This window comes from Pagrus major, chromosome 23 (assembly GCF_040436345.1).
Source record: "Pagrus major chromosome 23, Pma_NU_1.0".
In the NCBI taxonomy this organism is placed as follows: Eukaryota; Metazoa; Chordata; class Actinopteri; order Spariformes; family Sparidae; genus Pagrus; species Pagrus major.
Window position 1 is genome coordinate 24,393,461 of NC_133237.1, and position 21,691 is coordinate 24,415,151.

General features: G+C 42.6%; 1 protein-coding gene across 5 annotated transcripts in view; it reads left to right on the forward strand.

The window, feature by feature from the left end:
• Nucleotides 1–21,691, forward strand: part of epn3a (epsin 3a) — a 25,938-nt gene continuing 4,247 nt past the window's right edge. Inside the window, exons 1-5 of one of the 5 annotated variants that reach the window (XM_073494507.1) lie at nt 1–136; nt 16,089–16,819; nt 20,056–20,174; nt 20,796–20,873; nt 21,291–21,380. In XM_073494507.1, the coding sequence (XP_073350608.1) occupies nt 16,228–16,819; nt 20,056–20,174; nt 20,796–20,873; nt 21,291–21,380 (879 nt within the window). In that variant the 5' untranslated portion in view covers nt 1–136; nt 16,089–16,227. Of the gene's footprint in view, nt 137–12,139; nt 12,438–16,088; nt 16,820–20,055; nt 20,175–20,795; nt 20,874–21,290; nt 21,381–21,691 lie in introns of those variants that run through there. The other 4 variants (XM_073494508.1, XM_073494505.1, XM_073494506.1 and 1 more) reach the window with 4 other exon arrangements.

A 21,691-nucleotide genomic window follows, 5' to 3' on the forward strand; every position in this document is an offset into this window, starting at 1 on the left:
CTGGCATGATGACTTTAGTGTTCAGAACTGCACAGAAAGCCGGTGAAGAAGCAGCTTCAAGTGGAACGAACTCTGACCTGTGTGGCAAACAGACCGGGAGAGGAGGGATATGAGGTCTCACAGACACCAAAGAAAGGTAAGTGCCTGCAGTGGATCCCACTGGTCGAGGATGTGGATGTGGAAGTGGCAAAAGGCAGAGCAAGCAAGATTTGTCAGTTGCTGTTAATAAACACACAAGGATCAGGAAGTGATTCTGGAGGATAGTTGATTGAGTCTCATTCACAGGTTGTTGAATACTGACAGTTCTGGTTGGCAGACTCTGCTGTGTCACTGTTGAGACACCCAGACTGATACAGTAGTTTATGTTGGGCAAGATGAGACAATTTTATTTGTGTAGCACATTTCATACATACAAAGGCAATTAAGTATCTTTTACAGCGGTGTTTCCCAAACTATTTTAAAATGACAACCCGACCTGACGAGAAAGAATTTGTGCATAAATTAATGTTCTCGACCATTTTTAGTCATTTCCGCATCAAATTATATTATCTTGAATAGGTAAACCAGCCATTCCAAAGAGATCGTATCATAAATCACGTATTTTTGTAAACATATACTGATCAATGTATTGTTATATTGTTAGAGTACATTAAAACCACTAACAGGTGAAGTGAGCATTGATCATTTCGTTGCAATCAAATGTTCTGCTGGGAAACCTTGAGTCCTGGCATTTATGTGGATGCCTCTTTGACAAGCACCACCCACCCAAACACTGTTGCAGACCAAGCACACCCCTTCATGGCAGTGACACACCCCGATGGCAGTACCCTCCCCAGCAGGACAGTGCGTCTGCAAGACTGCAGACTTGGTCAGGAATAGTCAGAGGACCATGACAAAGAGCTCAAGGCATCAAACTGGCCTCCAAATTCCCCAGATCTCAATCCAATTTAGCATCCGTGTGATGTGCCAGAGCCAAGTCCCATCCATGTTGGGGCCCCCGTGGATCGTTCTTGGCTCAGTACATCCATTGGATGCTCAATCGGATTGAGATCTGGGGAATTTGGAGGCCAGTTTGACGCCTTGAGCTCTTTGTCATGGTCCTCTGACCATTCCTGACCAAGTCTGCAGTGTTGCAGACGCACTGTCCTGCTGGGGGGGGTACTGCCATCGGGGTGTGTCACTGCTATGAAGGGGTGTACTTGGTCTTCAACTGTGTGTGGGTGAGTGGCGCATGTCAAAGAGGCATCCACATGAATGCTAGGACTCAAGGTTTCCCAGCAGAATGTGGCATTGTAACAAGATGATCAATGTTATTTACTTACATGTCAGTGGTTTTAATGTTACGGCTGGTACATACATGTTACATACTCATTACTACATAGATCAAATAAAAGCATTCAGGTGTTGTTAACAGCCGTATTATTGTGCAGCTTTTGTGGCTGGCAATAGCTCTTTACTGTTTTGGTGGACAGCCTCAACAACCACTTCAGCTTATTGTCTCTTTTGAGAACCATGATTTTCCCATATGCCCGCAGAAACAAGATTGTTTCTCCTTGATGGAGAGCGCTTGTTAGTTTGTTGTCCTTCTGAGTGTGTTGAAGGATTGTTTTCAATTGTTGTACATTATCCTCATCATTCTTATCTGTTGAAGGCCTCGTGGTAGGGAGCATCTCAGGATAACGATGTTAGCCCGGCAAGCTACGACAACCAGCTCACCGCTGTAGAGTTCTAGGCGCAAAAGTTCAGTCACAGCAATCCAGATATTAGTGGTCTGCTGGGCAAACCTGGTGTTATTGGTAGTTACTGGCTAATTTGACCGGAGTTCTGTTGTCTTGCATGGCAAATGTCCTTGCGCTGTCCTTTACGCTGTAAGCTGTGGCCACACAGGCAATGGCAGAAGCAGGAGCTTTGATCAGCTGACTGGTATTGGTAATAGCGTATCCTATGAGCCCTTGTGCGTTCCCGCCAGCATACAGAGTCTCTGGTTACAGAGGCCTTGTTGGTAGAAGCGTGCCTGAAGTGTGCGTGTTTAGTTCAGGCCGAAGTGGACGCACGTTGGCCTGGCTAGGGACAAGCTCAGGGCCACGGTAGAAGCTAGCCTGACGCCAGCAGTTGGTTCACTGTCCTCACCTGTCGCTAGTGTTGGTTCACCAGCGAGCCCAGTAACAAGGTAGTGTGGACGCCTTTGCCTTAAAGATAATGTTGAAGCTCTGTAGTAAAAAAGAAATGATCATATTGCAGGAATTCATTTGCTTTGCAGCTGTATGCAACTTTGATTAAAACACAGCATCCTGCTTGATAACACAAAGATCATTACAAAGCGGTAACGTGAGCCTTGGCCTCACTGCCCAGCAGGCCACTAATAACGATCATATACCTTCTCTGACATGCGATTGTGCTGTGGTGATATTTTTGGTTTAGGAGCAGTTTTTGTGGTCATACTCATGGTAGAAGTGCAGCGAACTCTGAGCTTAAAAACACCAGCAGAACTGACCAGAGACGTGTTAATTTGTGGTGGGTCAGGCGCGTGTGATCTGACAGGTCAGAGCAGACTTATGTTGCATGGACGCCTGGTCAGATCGGCATCTGGAGAATTTGGAGGCCAAGTTGACAGGTTTCTCTTCAGTGGTTGCTGGTTAATTTTTGTTTAGAAGCAATTCCTATTGTCATATTCATGGTAGAAGTGCAGGCAACTGAGAGCTAAAAACACCAGTAGAAGTCACCGGAGACGTGTTAATATGTGGTTGCTCAGGCCTATGTTAACTGACCAATCAGAGCAGACTTAGGACCCACCTCAAAACCCAAACCCACAGGATTTAAAGGACAGTTTTAACAGCTACAGGATAAATATAGATATTTAAGAATATGTCAAATAAATATAAAAAATAAAAATCTGACATATAAAAAAAAGATAAAAAATATATGAATATAAAAACATTTCCTAACTGTCAACAACTCAACCCTCCATGAATCCTGCTAGTAGCCTGGAAAGTGAGAATAATAGTGGGGTGTACCTGTGGCAGGCAGGGGGCGGTATTTGATGACCTGAGAATGAGACTCAAAAATCAGCTATCTTTCAACAGCTTTAGTTTAACAGAATGCCTACATTACAGTGTTGCTTTGTCCTCATTAATGCATGCACGCTGGCCTTCCTCGCCTTTGTTTCTCTTTCCTTTCTGTTTTCACTTTCCCATTAACATTGTCTGCTTTCTTTGTTAACAGGAACTCATATGAGGTTGTCCAATCAGAGGTTGTAATCAAAACACAATAATACAACAACCTTGAAATACAATAATACAACAAACCCGAAAAACAATAATACAACCCAAAATACAATAAAACAAAAACTCAAAACAAAATAAAACAAAAACTCAAAACACAATAATACAACAAACTCAAAACACAATAATACAACAACCTTGAAATACAATAATACAACAAACCCGAAAAACAATAATACAACCCAAAACAAAATAAAACAAAAACTCAAAACAAAATAAAACAAAAACTCAAAACAAAATAAAACAAAAACTCAAAACAAAATAAAACAAAAACTCAAAACAAAATAAAACAAAAACCTTGAAAAACAATAATACAACAAACCCGAAAAACAATAATACAACCCGAAAAACAATAACACAACCCGAAAAACAATAATACAACCCGAAAAACAATAATACAAAAACTCAAAACAAAATGAAACAAAAACTCAAAACAAAATGAAACAAAAACTCAAAACAAAATGAAACAAAAACTCAAAACAAAATGAAACAAAAACTCAAAACAAAATGAAACAAAAACTCAAAACAAAATGAAACAAAAACTCAAAACAAAATGAAACAAAAACTCAAAACAAAATGAAACAAAAACTCAAAACACAATAATACAACAAACTTGAAATACAATAATACAACAAACTTGAAATACAATAATACAACAAACTTGAAATACAATAATACAACAAACTTGAAATACAATAATACAACAAACCTGAAATACAATAATACAACAAACTCGAAATACAATAATACAAAAAACCCAAAAAACCTCAAAACACAATAATACAACAAACTTGAAATACAATGATACAACAAACCTGAAATACAATCATACAACCCGAAATACAATAATGCAACAAACTCGAAATACAATAATGCAACAAACTCGAAATACAATAATGCAACAAACTCGAAATACAATAATGCAACAAACTCGAAATACAATAATGCAACAAACTCGAAATACAATAATGCAACAAACCCGAAATACAATAATATAACAAACTCGAAATACAATAATACAACAAACCCGAAATGCAATAATACAACAAACTCAAAACACAATAAAACAACAAACTCAAAACAAAATAAAACCAAAACAAACTCAAAACACAATAATGCAACAAACGAGAAATCCAATAACGCAACAAATCCAAAATACAATAATGCAACAAACTAGAAATCCAATAACGCAACAAATCCAAAATACAATAATGCAACAAACTAGATATCCAATAACGCAACAAACCCAAAATACAATACCGCAAGAAGTCCAATCATACAATAGATCCCGTATCCAATTATGCAATAGATCCCGTATCCAATTATGCAATAGATCCCGTATCCAATTATGCAATAGATCCCGTATCCAATTATGCAATAGATCCCATATCCAATTATGCAATAGAGCCCATATCCAATTATGCAATAGATTCCAAGTCCCAATAGATCCCATATCCAATTATGCAATGGATTCCAAGTCCCAATAGATCCCATATCCAATTATGCAACGGATCCCTAGTCCCAATAGCTCCCATATCCAATTATGCAATGGATCCCGAGTCCCAATAGCTCCCATATCCAATTATGCAATGGATCCCGAGTACCAATAGCTCCCATATCCAATTATGCAATGGATCCCGAGTCCCAATAGCTCGCATATCCAATTATGCAATGGATCCCTAGTCCCAATAGCTCGCATATCCAATTATGCAATGGATCCCGAGTCCCAATAGCTCCCATATCCAATTATGCAATGGATCCCGAGTCCCAATAGCTCCCATATCCAATTATGCAATGGATCCCGAGTCCCAATAGCTCCCATTTCCAATTATGCAATGGATCCCGAGTCCCAATAGCTCCCATATCCAATTATGCAATGGATCCCGAGTCCCAATAGCTCGCATATCCAATTATGCAATGGATCCCGAGTCCCAATAGCTCGCATATCCAATTATGCAATGGATCCCTAGTCCCAATAGCTCGCATATCCAATTATGCAATGGATCCCGAGTCCCAATAGCTCGCATATCCAATTATGCAATGGATCCCGAGTCCCAATAGCTCGCATATCCAATTATGCAATGGATCCCGAGTCCCAATAGCTCCCATATCCAATTATGCAATGGATCCCGAGTCCCAATAGCTCGCATATCCAATTATGCAATAGATCCCGAGTCCCAATAGCTCGCATATCCAATTATGCAATGGATCCCTAGTCCCAATAGCTCGCATATCCAATTATGCAATGGATCCCGAGTCCCAATAGCTCCCATATCCAATTATGCAATGGATCCCGAGTCCCAATAGCTCCCATATCCAATTATGCAATGGATCCCGAGTCCCAATAGCTCCCATTTCCAATTATGCAATGGATCCCGAGTCCCAATAGCTCGCATATCCAATTATGCAATGGATCCCGAGTCCCAATAGCTCGCATATCCAATTATGCAATGGATCCCGAGTCCCAATAGCTCGCATATCCAATTATGCAATGGATCCCTAGTCCCAATAGCTCGCATATCCAATTATGCAATGGATCCCTAGTCCCAATAGCTCGCATATCCAATTATGCAATGGATCCCGAGTCCCAATAGCTCGCATATCCAATTATGCAATGGATCCCGAGTCCCAATAGCTCGCATATCCAATTATGCAATGGATCCCGAGTCCCAATAGCTCCCATATCCAATTATGCAATGGATCCCGAGTCCCAATAGCTCGCATATCCAATTATGCAATAGATCCCGAGTCCCAATAGCTCCCATATCCAATTATGCAGTCGATACCATATCCAATCATACTATATATCCCAAGTCCCAATAGATCCCATATCCAATCATACAGTAGATCTACTGTATGGAATCCAACAAATCCAATACTTAATGGAATCCAAACAAATCCAATACGTAATGGAATCCAAGATGTAATGAAATCCAATACTTACTGAAATCCAAACAAATCCAATACTTACTGAAATCCAGACAAATCCAATACTTACTGAAATCCAGACAAATCCAATACTTACTGAAATCCAATCAAATCCAATACTTAATGGAATCCAAACAAATCCAATACTTAATGGAATCCATACAAATCCAATACTTAATGGAAATCTAGACAAATCCAATACTTAATGGAATCCAAACAAATCCAATACTTAATGGAATCCAAACAAATCCAATACTTAATGGAATCCAAACAAATCCAATACTTAATGGAATCCAAACAAATCCAATACTTAATGGAATCCAATACTTAATGGAATCCAAACAAAGCCAATACTTAATGGAATCCAAACAAATCCAATACTTAATGGAATCCAAACAAATCCAATACTTAATGGAATCCAATCAAATCCAATACTTAATGGAATCCAATCAAATCCAATACTTAATGGAATCCAAACAAATCCAATACTTAATGGAATCCAATCAAATCCAATACTTAATGGAATCCAATCAAATCCAATACTTAATGGAATCCAATCAAATCCAATACTTAATGGAATCCAAACAAATCCAATACTTAATGGAATCCAATCAAATCCAATACTTAATGGAATCCAATCAAATCCAATACTTAATGGAATCCAAACAAATCCAATACTTAATGGAATCCAATCAAATCCAATACTTAATGGAATCCAAACAAATCCAATACTTAATGAAACCCAAACAAATCCAATACTTAAAGAAATCCAAACAAGTCCAATACTTAGTTGGAATCCAAACAAATCCAATACTTGATGAAATCCAAACAAATCCAATACTTAAAGGAATCCAAACAAATCCAATACTTAAAGGAAATCCAATCAAATCCAATACTTAATGGAATCAAACAAATCCAATACTTAATGGAATCAAACAAATCCAATACTTAAAGGAAATCCAATCAAATCCAATACTTAATGGAATCAAACAAATCCAATACTTAATGGAATCAAACAAATCCAATACTTAATGGAATCAAACAAGTCCAATACTTAAAGAAACCCAAACAAGTCCAATACTTAAAGAAACCCAAACAAGTCCAATACTTAAAGAAACCCAAACAAGTCCAATACTTAAAGAAACCCAAACAAGTCCAATACTTAAAGAAACCCAAACAAGTCCAATACTTAAAGAAACCCAAACAAGTCCAATACTTAAAGGAATCCAATCAAATAGGCGGAACAAATCAGGAGGCAGGACTGAACGGGGCGGCTAGGCGGAACAAATCAGGAGACAGGACGGAACGGGACGGCTAGGCGTGGGACCGGGCGGCAAGACGGAACACCTCGGGAGGCGAGGCGGGACGGGGCGGCAAGGCGGAACACCTCGGGAGGCGTGGCGGGACGGGGCGGCAAGGCGGAACACCTCGGGAGGCGAGGCGGGACGGGGCTGCAAGGCGGAACACCTCGGGAGGCGAGGCGGGACGGGGCGGCAAAGCGGGACACCTCGGGAGGCGAGGCGGGACGGGGCGGCAAAGCGGGACACCTCGGGAGGCGGGACGGGACAGGAAGGCAGAGCATCTCGGGAGGCGAGGCGGAACGGGGCGACAAGGTGGAACACCTGGGGAGGCAGTGCGGCAAAGCAGAACCCCTTGGGAGGCGGGGCGGCAAGGCGGAACACCTCGGGAGGCGAGGCGGAACGGCAAGGCGGAACGGCAAGGCGGAACACCTCGGGAGGCGAGACGGGGCGGGGCGGCAAGGCGGAACACCTCGGGAGGCGAGACGGGGCGGGGCGGCAAGGCGGAACACCTCGGGAGGCGAGGCGGAACGGCAAGGCGGAACACCTCGGGAGGCGAGACGGGGCGGGGCCGCAAGGCGGAACACCTCGGGAGGCGGGGCGGGGCCGCAAGGCGGAACACCTCGGGAGGCGAGGCGGGACGGGGCGGCAAGGCGGAACACCTCGGTAGGCGAGGCGGGGCGGGACGGCAAGGCGGAACACCTCGGGAGGCGAGGCGGGACGGGGCGGCAAGGCGGAACACCTCGGTAGGCGAGGCGGGGCGGGACGGAAAGGCGGAACACCTCGGGAGGCGAGGCGGGACGGGGCGGCAAGGCGGAACACCTCGGTAGGCGAGACGGGGCGGGACGCCAAGGGGCGGGAGATAATTTATTACAGATTACATGCAGTTTCCTCTGGAGCCACAAAAGACTTTAAACTACTTTTTTCACACATGCAGTCAGACTCCACCCTTCATTTATTGCAGCTAATGTCAACAAAACAGGTTAATGGTTAATGCTTCACAGCTACTGTTGTCACCTTGATGAAGGTCTCAGTCTCTCCTCTTAGTCACAGTGACGGCATCATACAGAGCTAACGGCTGTCATTCACTGATTCATTCTCTGCTGACATGAATAAATATAGAAATCACTTTCACTTAACTATCTTAAGGTTTGGTTTATATTTACGGGAATGATCGGAGCACATCATCAGCCCATTGACTCACACGCTGCAGAGTCATCTTAGATATCACATGATTGCAGACATAAACGCGGCACCTGTCTGATCTCAGAGCCAGGTTCACACATCACTTCATTACAGAGTTTGAATTAAAGCTTTAGAAATAAAAATCAGTCATGTCGTCCCCTTAAATGCTGCTTTATGTTACTACTTTACTGCTGGTTCATAAAGCACTGAGTGGTTTGAGGCCAAAATAACATTTCTGATCTGTTCTGAACCATCCAGATCATCTGAGGCAGGTCTGCTTCCTGTCCCCACAGTCTAAACTTAACATGGAGTGAAGTGTTTCAGTTTTTATGCACCACATATCTGAAGCAAACTTTTCTGTTTGCCGCTGCTTTCTACTCTACAAAACTGGGATTATCTTTTTATCATTTTTGCACTGTGATGTAACTTCAATGTCATTTTTATTCCCGTTTAATATGCCTCTACTTTAGCTCATCTTCTCTCATATTTTATTTTGTTTCTTTTCTAAATGCCTCGTATATCCTGTACAAAGCTCCTTAAAATAAAACATTTTTTTAGGGTTGTGTCCGCTGAAGATATCTTTGTTGATGAACACATCAGTAACAGACCTAAAACATCACACTGTCAGCAGAGGAGTGTGAGAACTGGAGATTTTAAATGGCTGATAAACCTCCTCCAGCAGACCCTGGGGCAAAAATGTGTCACTGGACCTCTCTGACCTCCATGATACATGGCACGTCATCATTTCACCCTGGCACAGAGAAACCTACTCTGACGTTGAAGTGTTAAAATTGATTAATCAATTAGTTGATAGACAACAAATAAACTGGCACCGATTTTGATAATTGACATTGAAGAATTGGTGACACTCATATGTGAATAATCAGTAGTTTTATGATAATAAACTCAAAAATCTGTTATATTTTCTTTTTTTGATTGTTGGTCAGCCAAAACAAGACATTAAAAAAAATGTCAAACCATAATTGTAAGGTGTCATTCCCTTCCCATAAATGGAACATTTTCTATGTGTTAATTACCGAATACACTGACAAACTTAAGCAAATTGATAAAACACTTTACAACACTACATAAACTTAATAATTAAGGTCTTGACTACTAGATAACTAGATACTGGTGAGACAAAGATGGAGGACTCGTTAATACTTTTTACGCTGCGCTTAGAACAAGATTGTGGTGAATCAAAATATGTAGTAGCAACTGATAAGTGGGCTTTTGTGGACCTCCTGGACAGTACCGGCCTTGGTAATGAATAACTTTACATCACAGAGATTCCTCACAAATCCACTAGAGGGCAGCAGAGAGAGACACATGAAGTTTGACAGTGAAGTTTTTAAAAACAAGTGGACAGAAACGTGATCAGTGATCTCACACACATTCAACTTGTTTTACATTGACTTTAAATGTGACACACACACCCCCACACACACACACAGTGCTGTGATGTCACTGCTGTGGTGTTATTTATCAGCCTCTCTCTCTCTCTGTCTCCTCCCCCTCGCCCGCCCTCATGTCCCCCCTGCACTGACCTCATCAGGCCTTTGTTGGGAAACAAAGAATGTTCAGGCATCTGTTTTCAGGAGAAATAAAGACAGAGAGGAGGAGGAGGGCCGGCCAGCAGGAGGCATATATATATATATATATATATATATATATATATATATATATATATATATATATATATATATATATATATATATATATATGCCTCCTGCTGGCATATATCAAGTCTGATATGAGATTAAACAGGGAGCTGCAACAAGTTGACTGGAAGAGAAAAAGTTCTGTGAAATAGCTCCACTGTGCTTGTTGTACTTGTGTGATTTCTGCACACTTTTTCCCCTTTATCGTCTGCTGCAGGAGTCATGCTTTTGTTGTTTCAAGGTGGAGCTGGTATTTCCTGTATATCCTGCTCAGTCAACCAGCCACAAGACCCACAGCTTTCTCCAGCGTCTCCTTTCAGTTAGCTAATCATTTTTCAACCCTGTGTCATGACACGATCCCCTCCGCCCGTTCAGATACAAGACCTGTAGCTGAACAATTGATTGAATCCGAGCCAACGTAAATACAGAACAGAGGAGATTTTTTTGGGGGCCTTGTATATAATGCACAAGGACGTGATTCAGACAACAGCCCATTAGTGCTGATAAATAAGTAAGGAGCAGAGATGCAGTGATGAAGCTGCTGAAGAGGAAGTGCAGCTCGTTGTTGAATCCCTGTGGGAGAACACAGTCACTCACGCTGCCAGGAAGTGTTACAGCACGGCTCTATGGGAAATAGAAAGGATCGCTTTACGTTTCTTATTTTTACCCTTCTCACTGCAATATCTCTTTATATCTCTGCCTGTAGGCTGTGTGTAGTGTCTCTAATAAAACTTTACGATAACCATCATTAATAAACAGTACATTTATAGTTAATTAAACTTTAGTTCACAGTTATTTCACTGTTAACAATCAATGAAATTAAGCAATTGTTTGCAACTTCAGATGTTGTTAAACTATAAATCTAAATATATATAGTGTATTGAGATATAGCCTAAAAATATTGTGATATTATTTTGAGCCCATTTCTGGCAGCTAACAAAAACAGAGATGAGAACTAAGCTCGATGAGAAAGAAATGACCGTGGTAAGTTATAATTATGAGACAAAAAAGTCAAATTATTAAATAAAAAGTCAGAATTATTTGACTTTTAACTCATAATTATGACTTTTTATTTCATAAAATTGACTTTCTATCCTAAAATCTCTATTTTATATCCCATCATTATGACCGTTTCTCATGATTTTGACTTTCTGTCCCATGATTTTGCCTTTAAATTCATAATTTTGACTTTCTATTCCATCATTATGCCCTTTCTCATAACTTTGGCTTCCTGACTCACAATTAAGACTTTTTATTTCATAATATTGACTTTCTATCCTAAAATTTCTACATTATATCCCATAATTTTGTCTTTTAACTCATAATTTTGACTTTCTGTCCCAAAATTTTGACTTTTAACTCACAATTATACCTTTTTATCTCAACGTTTTGGCTTTTTATCTCATAATTATGACTTTCTATCCCAAAAGTTAAACTTTCTGCCCTATAATTTTGACTTTAAACTCAAAATTATGACTTTTTTCCTCATACTTTTGGCTTTTTATCTAATAAGTTTGACTTTTTATCTCACATTTGAATTGTTTCCCTCATAATTTCGACTTTCCATGTGAATAATTTATTAATGAATTGGTCTTTTATACCTGTACAAGTATAATATGATAGTTCAGTCTCACCTGCTTCACAGCTGCTCTCCAGCAGCAGCAGCAGCAGCAATTAAAGGGTTAATAAAGTCTGACTCTGCATGCACCGAGCAGCCCTCCCTCCCTCCCTCCCTCTCCATCCATTTTTACTGTGTGTGTGTGTCTGTGTGTGAGTGTGTGAGTGTGTGTGAGTCTTTTTAGGGGGGCCTGTGCCATCTGCAAGCCCAGAGGATTTGTGATCTGCACACACACCAGTAAAGTTTCATAACCGATCCCAGCGCTGCGCTTTCAGTTTGGGACTCGCTGTGGGCGCACACGGCTCCGCGCTGCGCTGGATGCTTCCTGCCGAGCTTTAAACATCTTTTTCCGGACTCTTCTTTCTCTCGGAGAGCCCGTGCGGGATATGTCGAGAGGCGGAGGCGTTTCTTCCTCCACCCGAAGCCTCCCGGAGTTGGGACCCCGCTGACGCGCTATGACATGACGGTAAGAGAGGGGAGGCGGACGCGGCGGATCGTTTCGGGATCCAGCGTTTTTTTGGAGCTTGAATCTGTCGAGGTTTTTCCAACTTTTTCTGGTTAAAGTCGAGGAAACATAGCTGAGTCACGGTCTCTCACTTCACCTACCCGACCGTCCCGTTTGACGCAACGTGTATGATAATGGCCCCTGCTCGTCCTGCGCCGGGACGAAACAAAAAAGGGCAGATAAGTTGGAAGTGGGACGTTGTTTCATCCAGCTGTTGTGTGTTTCTCCACACATCTGTAAGGGCATAACAAAAACACACCTGGGAAATCAGTGTGTAGCCTTCATTGGGCCTGATCTGGGAGCAGCTTAGACTTTGCTTCCTATATAGATAAGAGGAGGGAGGACACTTTACACTAGATTATCAGATGAATTGAGGAAATATGAGTGAATGTGAGGACTTCGGCTCAACATGTCAAGGTCATGAGTTTTATTCAAGCTGTGTGAGAAATCTGACAGAAAGTGTGTGTGTGTGTGTGTGTGTCATGGTGCTGCTGCCTCCCCACACTCAGTCTGACTGATGTGAGACTGATTAGTTTCTCACAATATCAATTAATTTTCATTATGAGTGTGAGTGCAGCAGTAATGGAGTAATTGGATTATAACTATATGATCTGTAATCTGTCATTAAAACCCATCTCCACTACTTTTCCTCCACAGGAGGAGCAGGAAGGAAGGAACAGGTTTTATGGGAATGAATGATGTGGTCACCTGACCCACAGCATTTTGTCTCTTACGACCACTTAACAATCTATTTACAGCACAGGAAGCTTCTCGTATATGATGTTATGACATCGCAGGCCAATTTAGTGCCGTCACCTTTTATTCATAGTGTGAGATGGTCAGATTACTCCAGGCACACCTTTTATTTGGGAGCCCCCCTATAATTACTTTATTAGTAGGTATATATTTTAGTTAATCCAGTTATGGTAAGTCTTTTTCAGAAAAATATAGCTAACGTTGTGTATATTTAAAAATAAATGAATATATAAACATTCAAATCAAGTTCTATTATAGGTTTTTGTAATTTAATGTCGAATATGTATGTGAATCAGTACGTTAAACATTATTTAAAGTAGGCAGCGCTTTCCTCTTCTGTCCGGGCCCCCTAGTGGCGATAAGTCCCCCGAGGCAAGAGCCGAGAATGTCAGTGCCCAGTGTTGCAAAAACAAACATCGGCAATAACCGTGATATTTAAAAATGAAACACTGATATCGTGTTAATAATGAAAGTTAGCTTGCCGGTGAGGATATTTTTTGGATTCCATAAAAGATTCATTTGACCGTAGCATTAATTTATCACAAAACTATTGTTATCATGAATTATTTAGGCCACAATAATCGTCCAGTGAAAATCTGATATTGTGACAGCCCTGACTCATTGCCTGCTAAAGGTTTTTAAAGACTTTTACAAGGTTTCCCACGAGTCCTTGAAAATCCTTGAAAGTTTTTGAATCTGAGGGGGGAAATCAAGGCCAATTTGTAATTGAGTTTCTACGGTTTGTCCAAGAATATAATTAAAAATAATATTTTTTATAGTCTCATTCCCAGGTTGTCTAATACTGGAGAGCTGGGTTGGTACGGTGGCCCTTAGGGTCAAAACACAACAACTTGTCAGAAAAAACACAATATTTCATGAGGGGAAAAAAGTAGGCCACCGTAGTCCACCAACCCAAAACGTTCTGTGTCTTAAACTTTGCATTGCTGGGTCCTTGAATTAGGGGGAACTGGGCCTGGAAAGGTCTTGAAGCTGATGTTTAAGAGGGTGCGGGAACCCAGGTTTAAACTAAAATGTTCCTGTCAAAAAAATGAAATATTAAACACATCGCAATGTGAATTTTTCATCAATTATGAAGCTGTAGACATACCAGCCCTTTGAAAGCTCTCATGTCAAGCCTCTTTTTTTAATATTTTGGATTTGCTTACTCATGACAGCACTTGACTCTTGATCATTGGTGCTTATGCATCTCAGTTCTTAGTTAAATAGGTAACAGGCAGACTGTAAAGTTATCACTGAGTCACTGCTCTGACAGTGAGGACACACAGACTAACGTTCAGGACAAAGTGATAGCCTAGATACTGTACGGTGAAACTGTCTTGAATATTAAAAGTGAAATGTAACAGCAAGCTATTAGTGATTCAGCTGGACTGCGGTGTGTGTGTGTCAGTGCCGGGGTTTGGCTGTTTTGTGGGTCTTCGAATGCTTTGAAGGCCCGCTGCTGCTGCGGTGATGTAATCAGGTCAGAAAAACAGGAGAGGTGGAGCCCCTCCCTGCTGTCTGATAACTGTGCGAGGTAAAACACAGATTGTACTGCCTGGGTCTGGAGGTAACGTTTGCGTTACAGGGAAGGAAAAATTATTATTAATACCAAACTGAATTTAGGAAATATAGTTATAAAGCTGCTCATTGTTTACTTAAGAAGGATCTGTTGAAGTTGTCTCAGGGAAAACTGAGCCCAGGTGTTGTGTTTCACATCACGATGAGGGGCATCGAGAGCTGCTGAGTTGTTGCTCGTTTCATCCGAACACAATTACTGCAAGGAAAAATGTGTGAGCTGCAGTGGTGGAAGAAGTAGGTCCTGCATCCTGTAATCACTGATGGATTAATAAAAGTAAAAGTGGGGCTTGTTCTTCACTTTATATTCTGCAGGGTAGCCTGTGAGTTTATTCCCAAACTGAAAAGTAACAAGTTTTAAGTCTTGAAATAAATGTAGTGGAATAAAAAGTACAATATCCCTTTACAACCCTATTGCAAGAATAAATGTTGGGAATGTACTGTGTGTTTCTGCAAACCACAGCAAGTTCAAGTTTTTTTAAAGCTCAATTTTCATTTTTTTGTTTTGACAACACTGTGCTTATTGTCTGGTTAGGTTGAGGCAAAAGAACCACTTGGTAAGGGTTAAGAAAAGATCATGTCTCATCGAAAATATCCAGTTTGGTGCCTAAAAAATGGCTGGAAAATGTCCCAGTGTCTTGTCAGAAATATCTGGTTTCGTCACCACAAACATGGCTGGAAATGTCACGACGTCTTGTTACCAAAAAAGGCAGTTTTGTTGGTGGAAATGTGGTTGGAAATGTCCCGACATCTTGTCAAAAATATCCAGTTTTGTCGCCACAAACATGGCTAAAAATGTCATGACGTCTTGTTAAATACACACAGTTTTGTTGGCAGAAATACGGCTGGAAATGTCCTGACGTCTTGCGAGAACTATCCAGACGAATCACACTTACAAATGTGGAAACGCAGTCTCAAACAGTGGTCACTGGCTTGGCAGTGTCAACCTCCTGACACAAAAGTCGGCTCATATGCACGTGATGTAACATGAATTGTACATATGTCGATGTGGTATGTATCCGTGGTTTCCAGAAACGTGTTGCCAACATCTTATACTGACGACTGGGTTAACCTCTTAATGGTGGTAGGGTAGAAGCAGAAAGCTGCAGAAGTCCTCAATGTCTTCAAAACTACTAAAGGACAGAGTTGAGTTAATGCATTTGATGCTGTTAGTATGTAATTATCCTGGGAAAAGTTCTCTTCATTAATATTTAACCTAAGAATTTTTAAATGAACTCTAAATGATCTTTCTTTACATCTAATTTGTGCTTTCCTTCCCAGCAGGAACAAACTTGTGGACGTCACTGAAGTTGCCAGCTGAACTGACCTCTAACCATCCACCTTGCCTGAGGCGACGCAGTGGGCTGGCCCGCTGTTAGACTTTAGCCTTTTTCGCCACCTGTGAAACACAACTGCCATCATGCAGACGTCATCGCTCCGCCGGCAGATGAAAAACATGGTCAACAACTACACAGAGGCCGAGATCAAGGTCCGAGAGGCCACCTCCAACGACCCCTGGGGTCCTCCCAGCTCGCTCATGTCAGAAATCGCAGACCTGACCTTCAACGTGGTGGCCTTCACCGAGGTCATGGGGATGATCTGGAAGCGGCTCAACGACCACGGTAAAAACTGGCGACATGTTTATAAAGCTCTGACCCTGATGGACTACCTGATCAAAACGGGCTCTGAGCGCGTGGCCCAGGAGTGCCGGGAGAACATTTACAGCGTCCAGACACTGAGAGACTTCCAGTACATAGACCGAGACGGGCGCGACCAGGGCGTGAACGTCCGGGAGAAGGCCAAGCACCTGGTGGCTCTGCTGAGGGACGAGGAGAAGCTGAAGAAGGAGAGGAGCCAGGCTCTGAAGACCAAGACGCGCATGGCGGGGGTCACCAGCGGCTTAGGCTCTGGATCCATACCTCCTCCATACCCGGGTCGTCGCAGCAGCCAGCCCAGCCGAGGCAATGTAGATGAGTACGGTGTCTGCAGAGGCTCACCATCCTCCCATTACTGTGAGTAGCAAGTCCCTCAGAGTACACAATGTAACTAAATACATTTACTCAAGAACAACGTAAGTACAATTTTGAGGTTTTACTTGACACTTCCACTCTACTGCATTTTGGAGACAAATATTTCAGTTTTTGACCGATACATTTATGTGACGAGTGCGGTGCATCACTACTTTCCGAGCCAGACCACAACAACTAATGTGAGAGGCATCCTGGAGCAGCTGACCGTAAACATTCTAGCCCTTGATGCTAATGTCAGCCAGCATGCTACTGTTGACAGAAACTTAATATCTTACCACCAGTTCCTGCCGAAGAAAAGAAAACCTGTGTTGACTTCATCTCCCCACTCATCGAGACTCGTTTAACCTTCTGAAACCTTCCTTCCTAAAGTGGTTGCACCACACTAATCGCCATTTTGTCTTCTAGCCCTTGAGGCTAATGTTAGCTAGCATACAACTGTTGACATAAGCTTAAAGTCACCTCCACTTCTCGCTGAAGAGTAGAAAACCTGTGTTGACCGCGTCTCTTCACTCATCCAGACTGTTTCAACAGGCGAATCTCTTAATTTTGTTTACGTCTCCGTCCCCATGAGAATGCGTCATGTGTCTAAATTGCATCAAATTCAACACTGCACTTCCTCTGGTCCTCAGCAACAAACCTGCCAAGTGTGAAGTAGATCAGATAAACAGTTCTGCAGACAGAGATTCTTGCTTTATAGTTAGATTGATAAATTCAATTTTATCTGCAATTGGATAAAAAAAAAAACAGAGTGATATCTCAACATGATAGTCTCTAAGTATGACTTCTGGGTACTTTTTACAACAATGCTCACCTGAATGACACCTGAATATTTTACTTGCCGTGTGACATGTCATCTGTCAGGAATGTACACCCGACAGGTCACGAGGTCACTTTGTCATGAGTTCAATTGAGATGTGATCTTTAAGTAACAGAATAACCACATTCCTTAACTTGTCAGTTTATCAATCAACCTCAGATTTTCCATTTGATGACAGAAAAGAGAAAAAGAGGCTGTCCGTTAAATATCTCTACACTCCGCTCAAGCTTTTGAGACATCAGTCACTTCTTATCTGTGATTTATCATTGAAGCTGAAGCTATTTTAACACCAAAAGCACATTCCAACATTTAAAAACCCTTGTAAGAATCAATAAATCGCTCGGGTCTTTTTGGTCCTCTGGTGTTTCAGTAGAAAGTGTTTCAGTTTTGCTCTCCGCTGACGGTCGGACATCTGCATTCCTTTCATTCTGCTGTTGACAGTCACGTCAGCTAAACTGGATTTACAAAAGAGAGGAGGCCCTGTTTGCGCTTGTCTCAATCTAACGTGAAACCACAGCTGGTTGCCATGTTTACTTGTGGTGGTACGATGTGTTACGCTCCCGCAGAGATGTTGGTTTGGTGGCCAGATGATATAATACCCCAGTGATCCCTCTGTGAGTGTGGAGGGGTTAGGAACTGTGATGTCAGCTCAAAGCATCAAGTAGATGTATGTGGTGCAACTACAGCTGCTGTGTACCATATACTTTGGTATTCATGTGGTCCGTGTGGTGTTTATTTAAAGGTATTAGTCAGTAGCAGCGCTGTGGCTTCTTTAAGGCTCCAGCCACTCTGCTATACTTTGATGTCTGAGGTCTGTTTATCATGGCGTTAACAGAGACAAGCCCTCAGGTGGTATCTGACTGTTTTACGACCACTCCGTCCACAAAAGGCCGTTTTTCTCAAATAAATTTTCCACTTGATTCTCTTCCCTTGCATACTTCTCTGGGCCGGAGCGTGTGCCAGTGGAAACGTGGCAGAAAGAGATGCTACAATGGGAGCATGGTTTGTAATACGCAGGCAAGAGATATACATCCGATAACACCGCAGATTATTAAAGTTTAAAGCTGCTGCCCGAGGCGCTGATGCTGGATAACAATTTCACACTCTGAATATCAGCAAATAATTAAAATCACTTGGTGGTTATCGAGAAAACCCTAGATGACAAAAGAGGTGTGCTGCAGCTTTAAAATACTTGAAATATGTGTGTAACTGCAGTAATTGCATTTGTTTTTGCAACACTGCACAACAGCAGACTGTCTCCGTCTGCCCAGGGTGGTTTTTAAAGTCCCCCTCCAGTCAAAAATGTGTTTTGTTTTTGTTCCTACAAAGCAGAGTCCAACACTAGTTTGGAAGACAAGTCCTAGTCCAATATTCAACTTACACAAGTATGATGTGGACACTTGATGCCTAACCCTAACCCTCCATACAGCTTGTCCGGCGTAATCTAAGTCTTTCGAAAACCCCTGAGATCCCAAATTAATTTGAAAAGACGTTATTTAACCAACTTTTTAAGCAGAATCCTTACTGTAGCTGTTTAATTAAAGCGATAGCGAACATCCTATCTGAAGTTGGTCCTGAGCTTGACTGCGTGTCAAGAGTTTAATAATAATAATGTAAATAAACCACTTAGGATGGAGCCATTAGATTTTTTTCGTTTGTTTATTTGGTTGTTTTATTTCCGTTTATATAATCCATTGGCATAGATTGGCAAGATAATTTAACTTTTTTTGTGGAAACAAAATCAGACCAAAGAGTATTTTACATTCTCCAAACATGTCTGGAGGAGATCTTGGTGGTCTCTCTGAGATTCCAGGACACCGGCACATGGTTGGTGTGTTTTGGAGAAGGCGTGGGTGGGGGTCAGGAGGTTGGCAGCAGCTAATTGCCGGCAAACATTCCAGCTCAGGCGGGGCATATTGAGAGGCAGCACAGTGGAAATGATCGGTTTCTGAGACCTGACATCGCCAACGTGTGGCCTGCTGCCCTCTTTTAGCCCCGTGACCGACAGCCTGGCACCCAGACTGGTAGACCGCCAGCTCCCTCCCATCCCCATCCCCCTCCCTCAAACCTGGACCTGAGTCCTGGAACCCACCCAGACGATTCGGGGTAATAAGGTGGGCCCCTCTCCAGCCCGTCCATTCCTCTACCCCTCCACCACCCTAACTCTCCACACAGGCGCACCATTGTTCTCAGTGCAGGCAGAATTAGGCAGACCGTGGCAAGCGATGCCAGCAAAGGCCCGAAACAACGGGCCATGGAAAAAAAATTTACATGCACAAACAGTGCCAGCTTGTTTCTGACCTTAAATATCAGTGTTTCTTTCTTTGTTTTCCATCTTATTCCCATCTGTTAATGGTTCTGTCTTAACACCCAATCCCCCTTTCTTCTTCCTTCCCTGTAGCCTCCTCTTCCTCTCCTCGAGTCGCTCCAGACCTGGAGCAAGCTCGGCCCACAACCAGTGGAGAAGAGGAGCTGCAGCTGCAGCTGGCCTTGGCTATGAGCCGAGAGGAAAGTGAAAAGGTACGTCTCATTGAGATAACACACACACACATACACACGCTGAGCACACACAAACCTCTCATCTTACAGCACATACTCCTGACAGAAAGAGGCTTCTTAGCAGCGCTGCTGCTGACATGTTATGTTTGTAACGCTGTCGTAAAACATTTAACGGCTCCCACACACTGCATGGTGGTGAAGCACTCCCACTGTCCGTCTCTACTGGGCCACCATTTCCCAGAACCTTTAGCTGAAAGCGATAGCATCAACTCTGTCTGTGATGTGGTCAGTAATGGCACTTTGACCAATCAGTGTCAACGAGGAGCTTTCTCACTGACGAGCGAGTGAAAGAGTGAGAAGCCAGACAGGATGTGCACATTGATCCGCTCCTGAGCATCGCACAGCCCGCCCCCAGTCTCCGTGGCAAGGGCAGCTGTTGCCCTCTGTGACTCCTGTCAGCTACTGTGGGAATATATTAATGCACAGCAGTTTCCACTTGTGTAATGAAACCCATCAGCTGTGATTTTAATGATCAAACTGAGATCCAAATATTAGATGTCCTCTCTCCTAAATCATCTTAAATCGTTATATTTCACAAATCAAGCGTGCTTTTACCTTCTAATCCTTCCTGCTTGACCCTAGCCGCCTCCTACAGTGGACATTGATGAACAGACCCAGCTCCAGATCGCTATGACTCTCAGCAAGGAGGAGGCCATGAAGGTACAAGTATGCTGGGACCAGGGATGAGCCTTCCTTTGCATTCCTTCGCCCTATAACACCTCTCTTCACTGAAACCAACCTCACGGCTCAGTCTGGAAACAGCTGCATGCACTGTACTACTCACTCTCCTCACCCCTGAACAGCAAAAGGACATGCAACGTTCTCCAGTGACTAATCCAACGAGGCTTCATCCTTCTGTTCCACTAACAACCAGATCTCTCCTCTTAGTCCTGTAGAATGAGATGTCACACTCGGACCTCTTCTGGTGTGGTGTCAGGGAAGAGTGTGACCCCTTCACTCTGCCCGGGAAAACCTGTAGAGTTGCATGCACTGTACTGTGACGATGTCCAAACACTATTTCCACCTTTGTTGACCAAATACTGACCGCATTTTCCTCCCCTGTCAACACCATCACAGCCAGCCCAACCTGCACCTCCCGCAGTGGAATTGGATGAAGAAAGCCAGCTGCAGTTAGCCTTGAGCCTAAGCAAGGAGGAGCACCAACAGGTAGGTACATTTTGTAACTTTTGCTCTGCGTTATTATTGATCCCACTGCTTTCCTCGCAAGATCGGCCCTACTCCACCTCTGATTGGTTGCCTTTTTGGTTGCATTATCTACGCTTGACTCAAACTGTTCACTCATCATGTCTGTTTTTGTTGCCGTTCTGAAATGGCGGCTTAAGAGTTGTTGTTTCCCTGGTAAACACTATGACCTCTGTGGCCTCTTGCCTGGTCTGCCGCTGCTCCTCAACCTCCTGAGCCATTCTTCACTCTGTCTCTGGGCTAGACAGAGCTGGCAGGCCGGGTGTCTACACCGC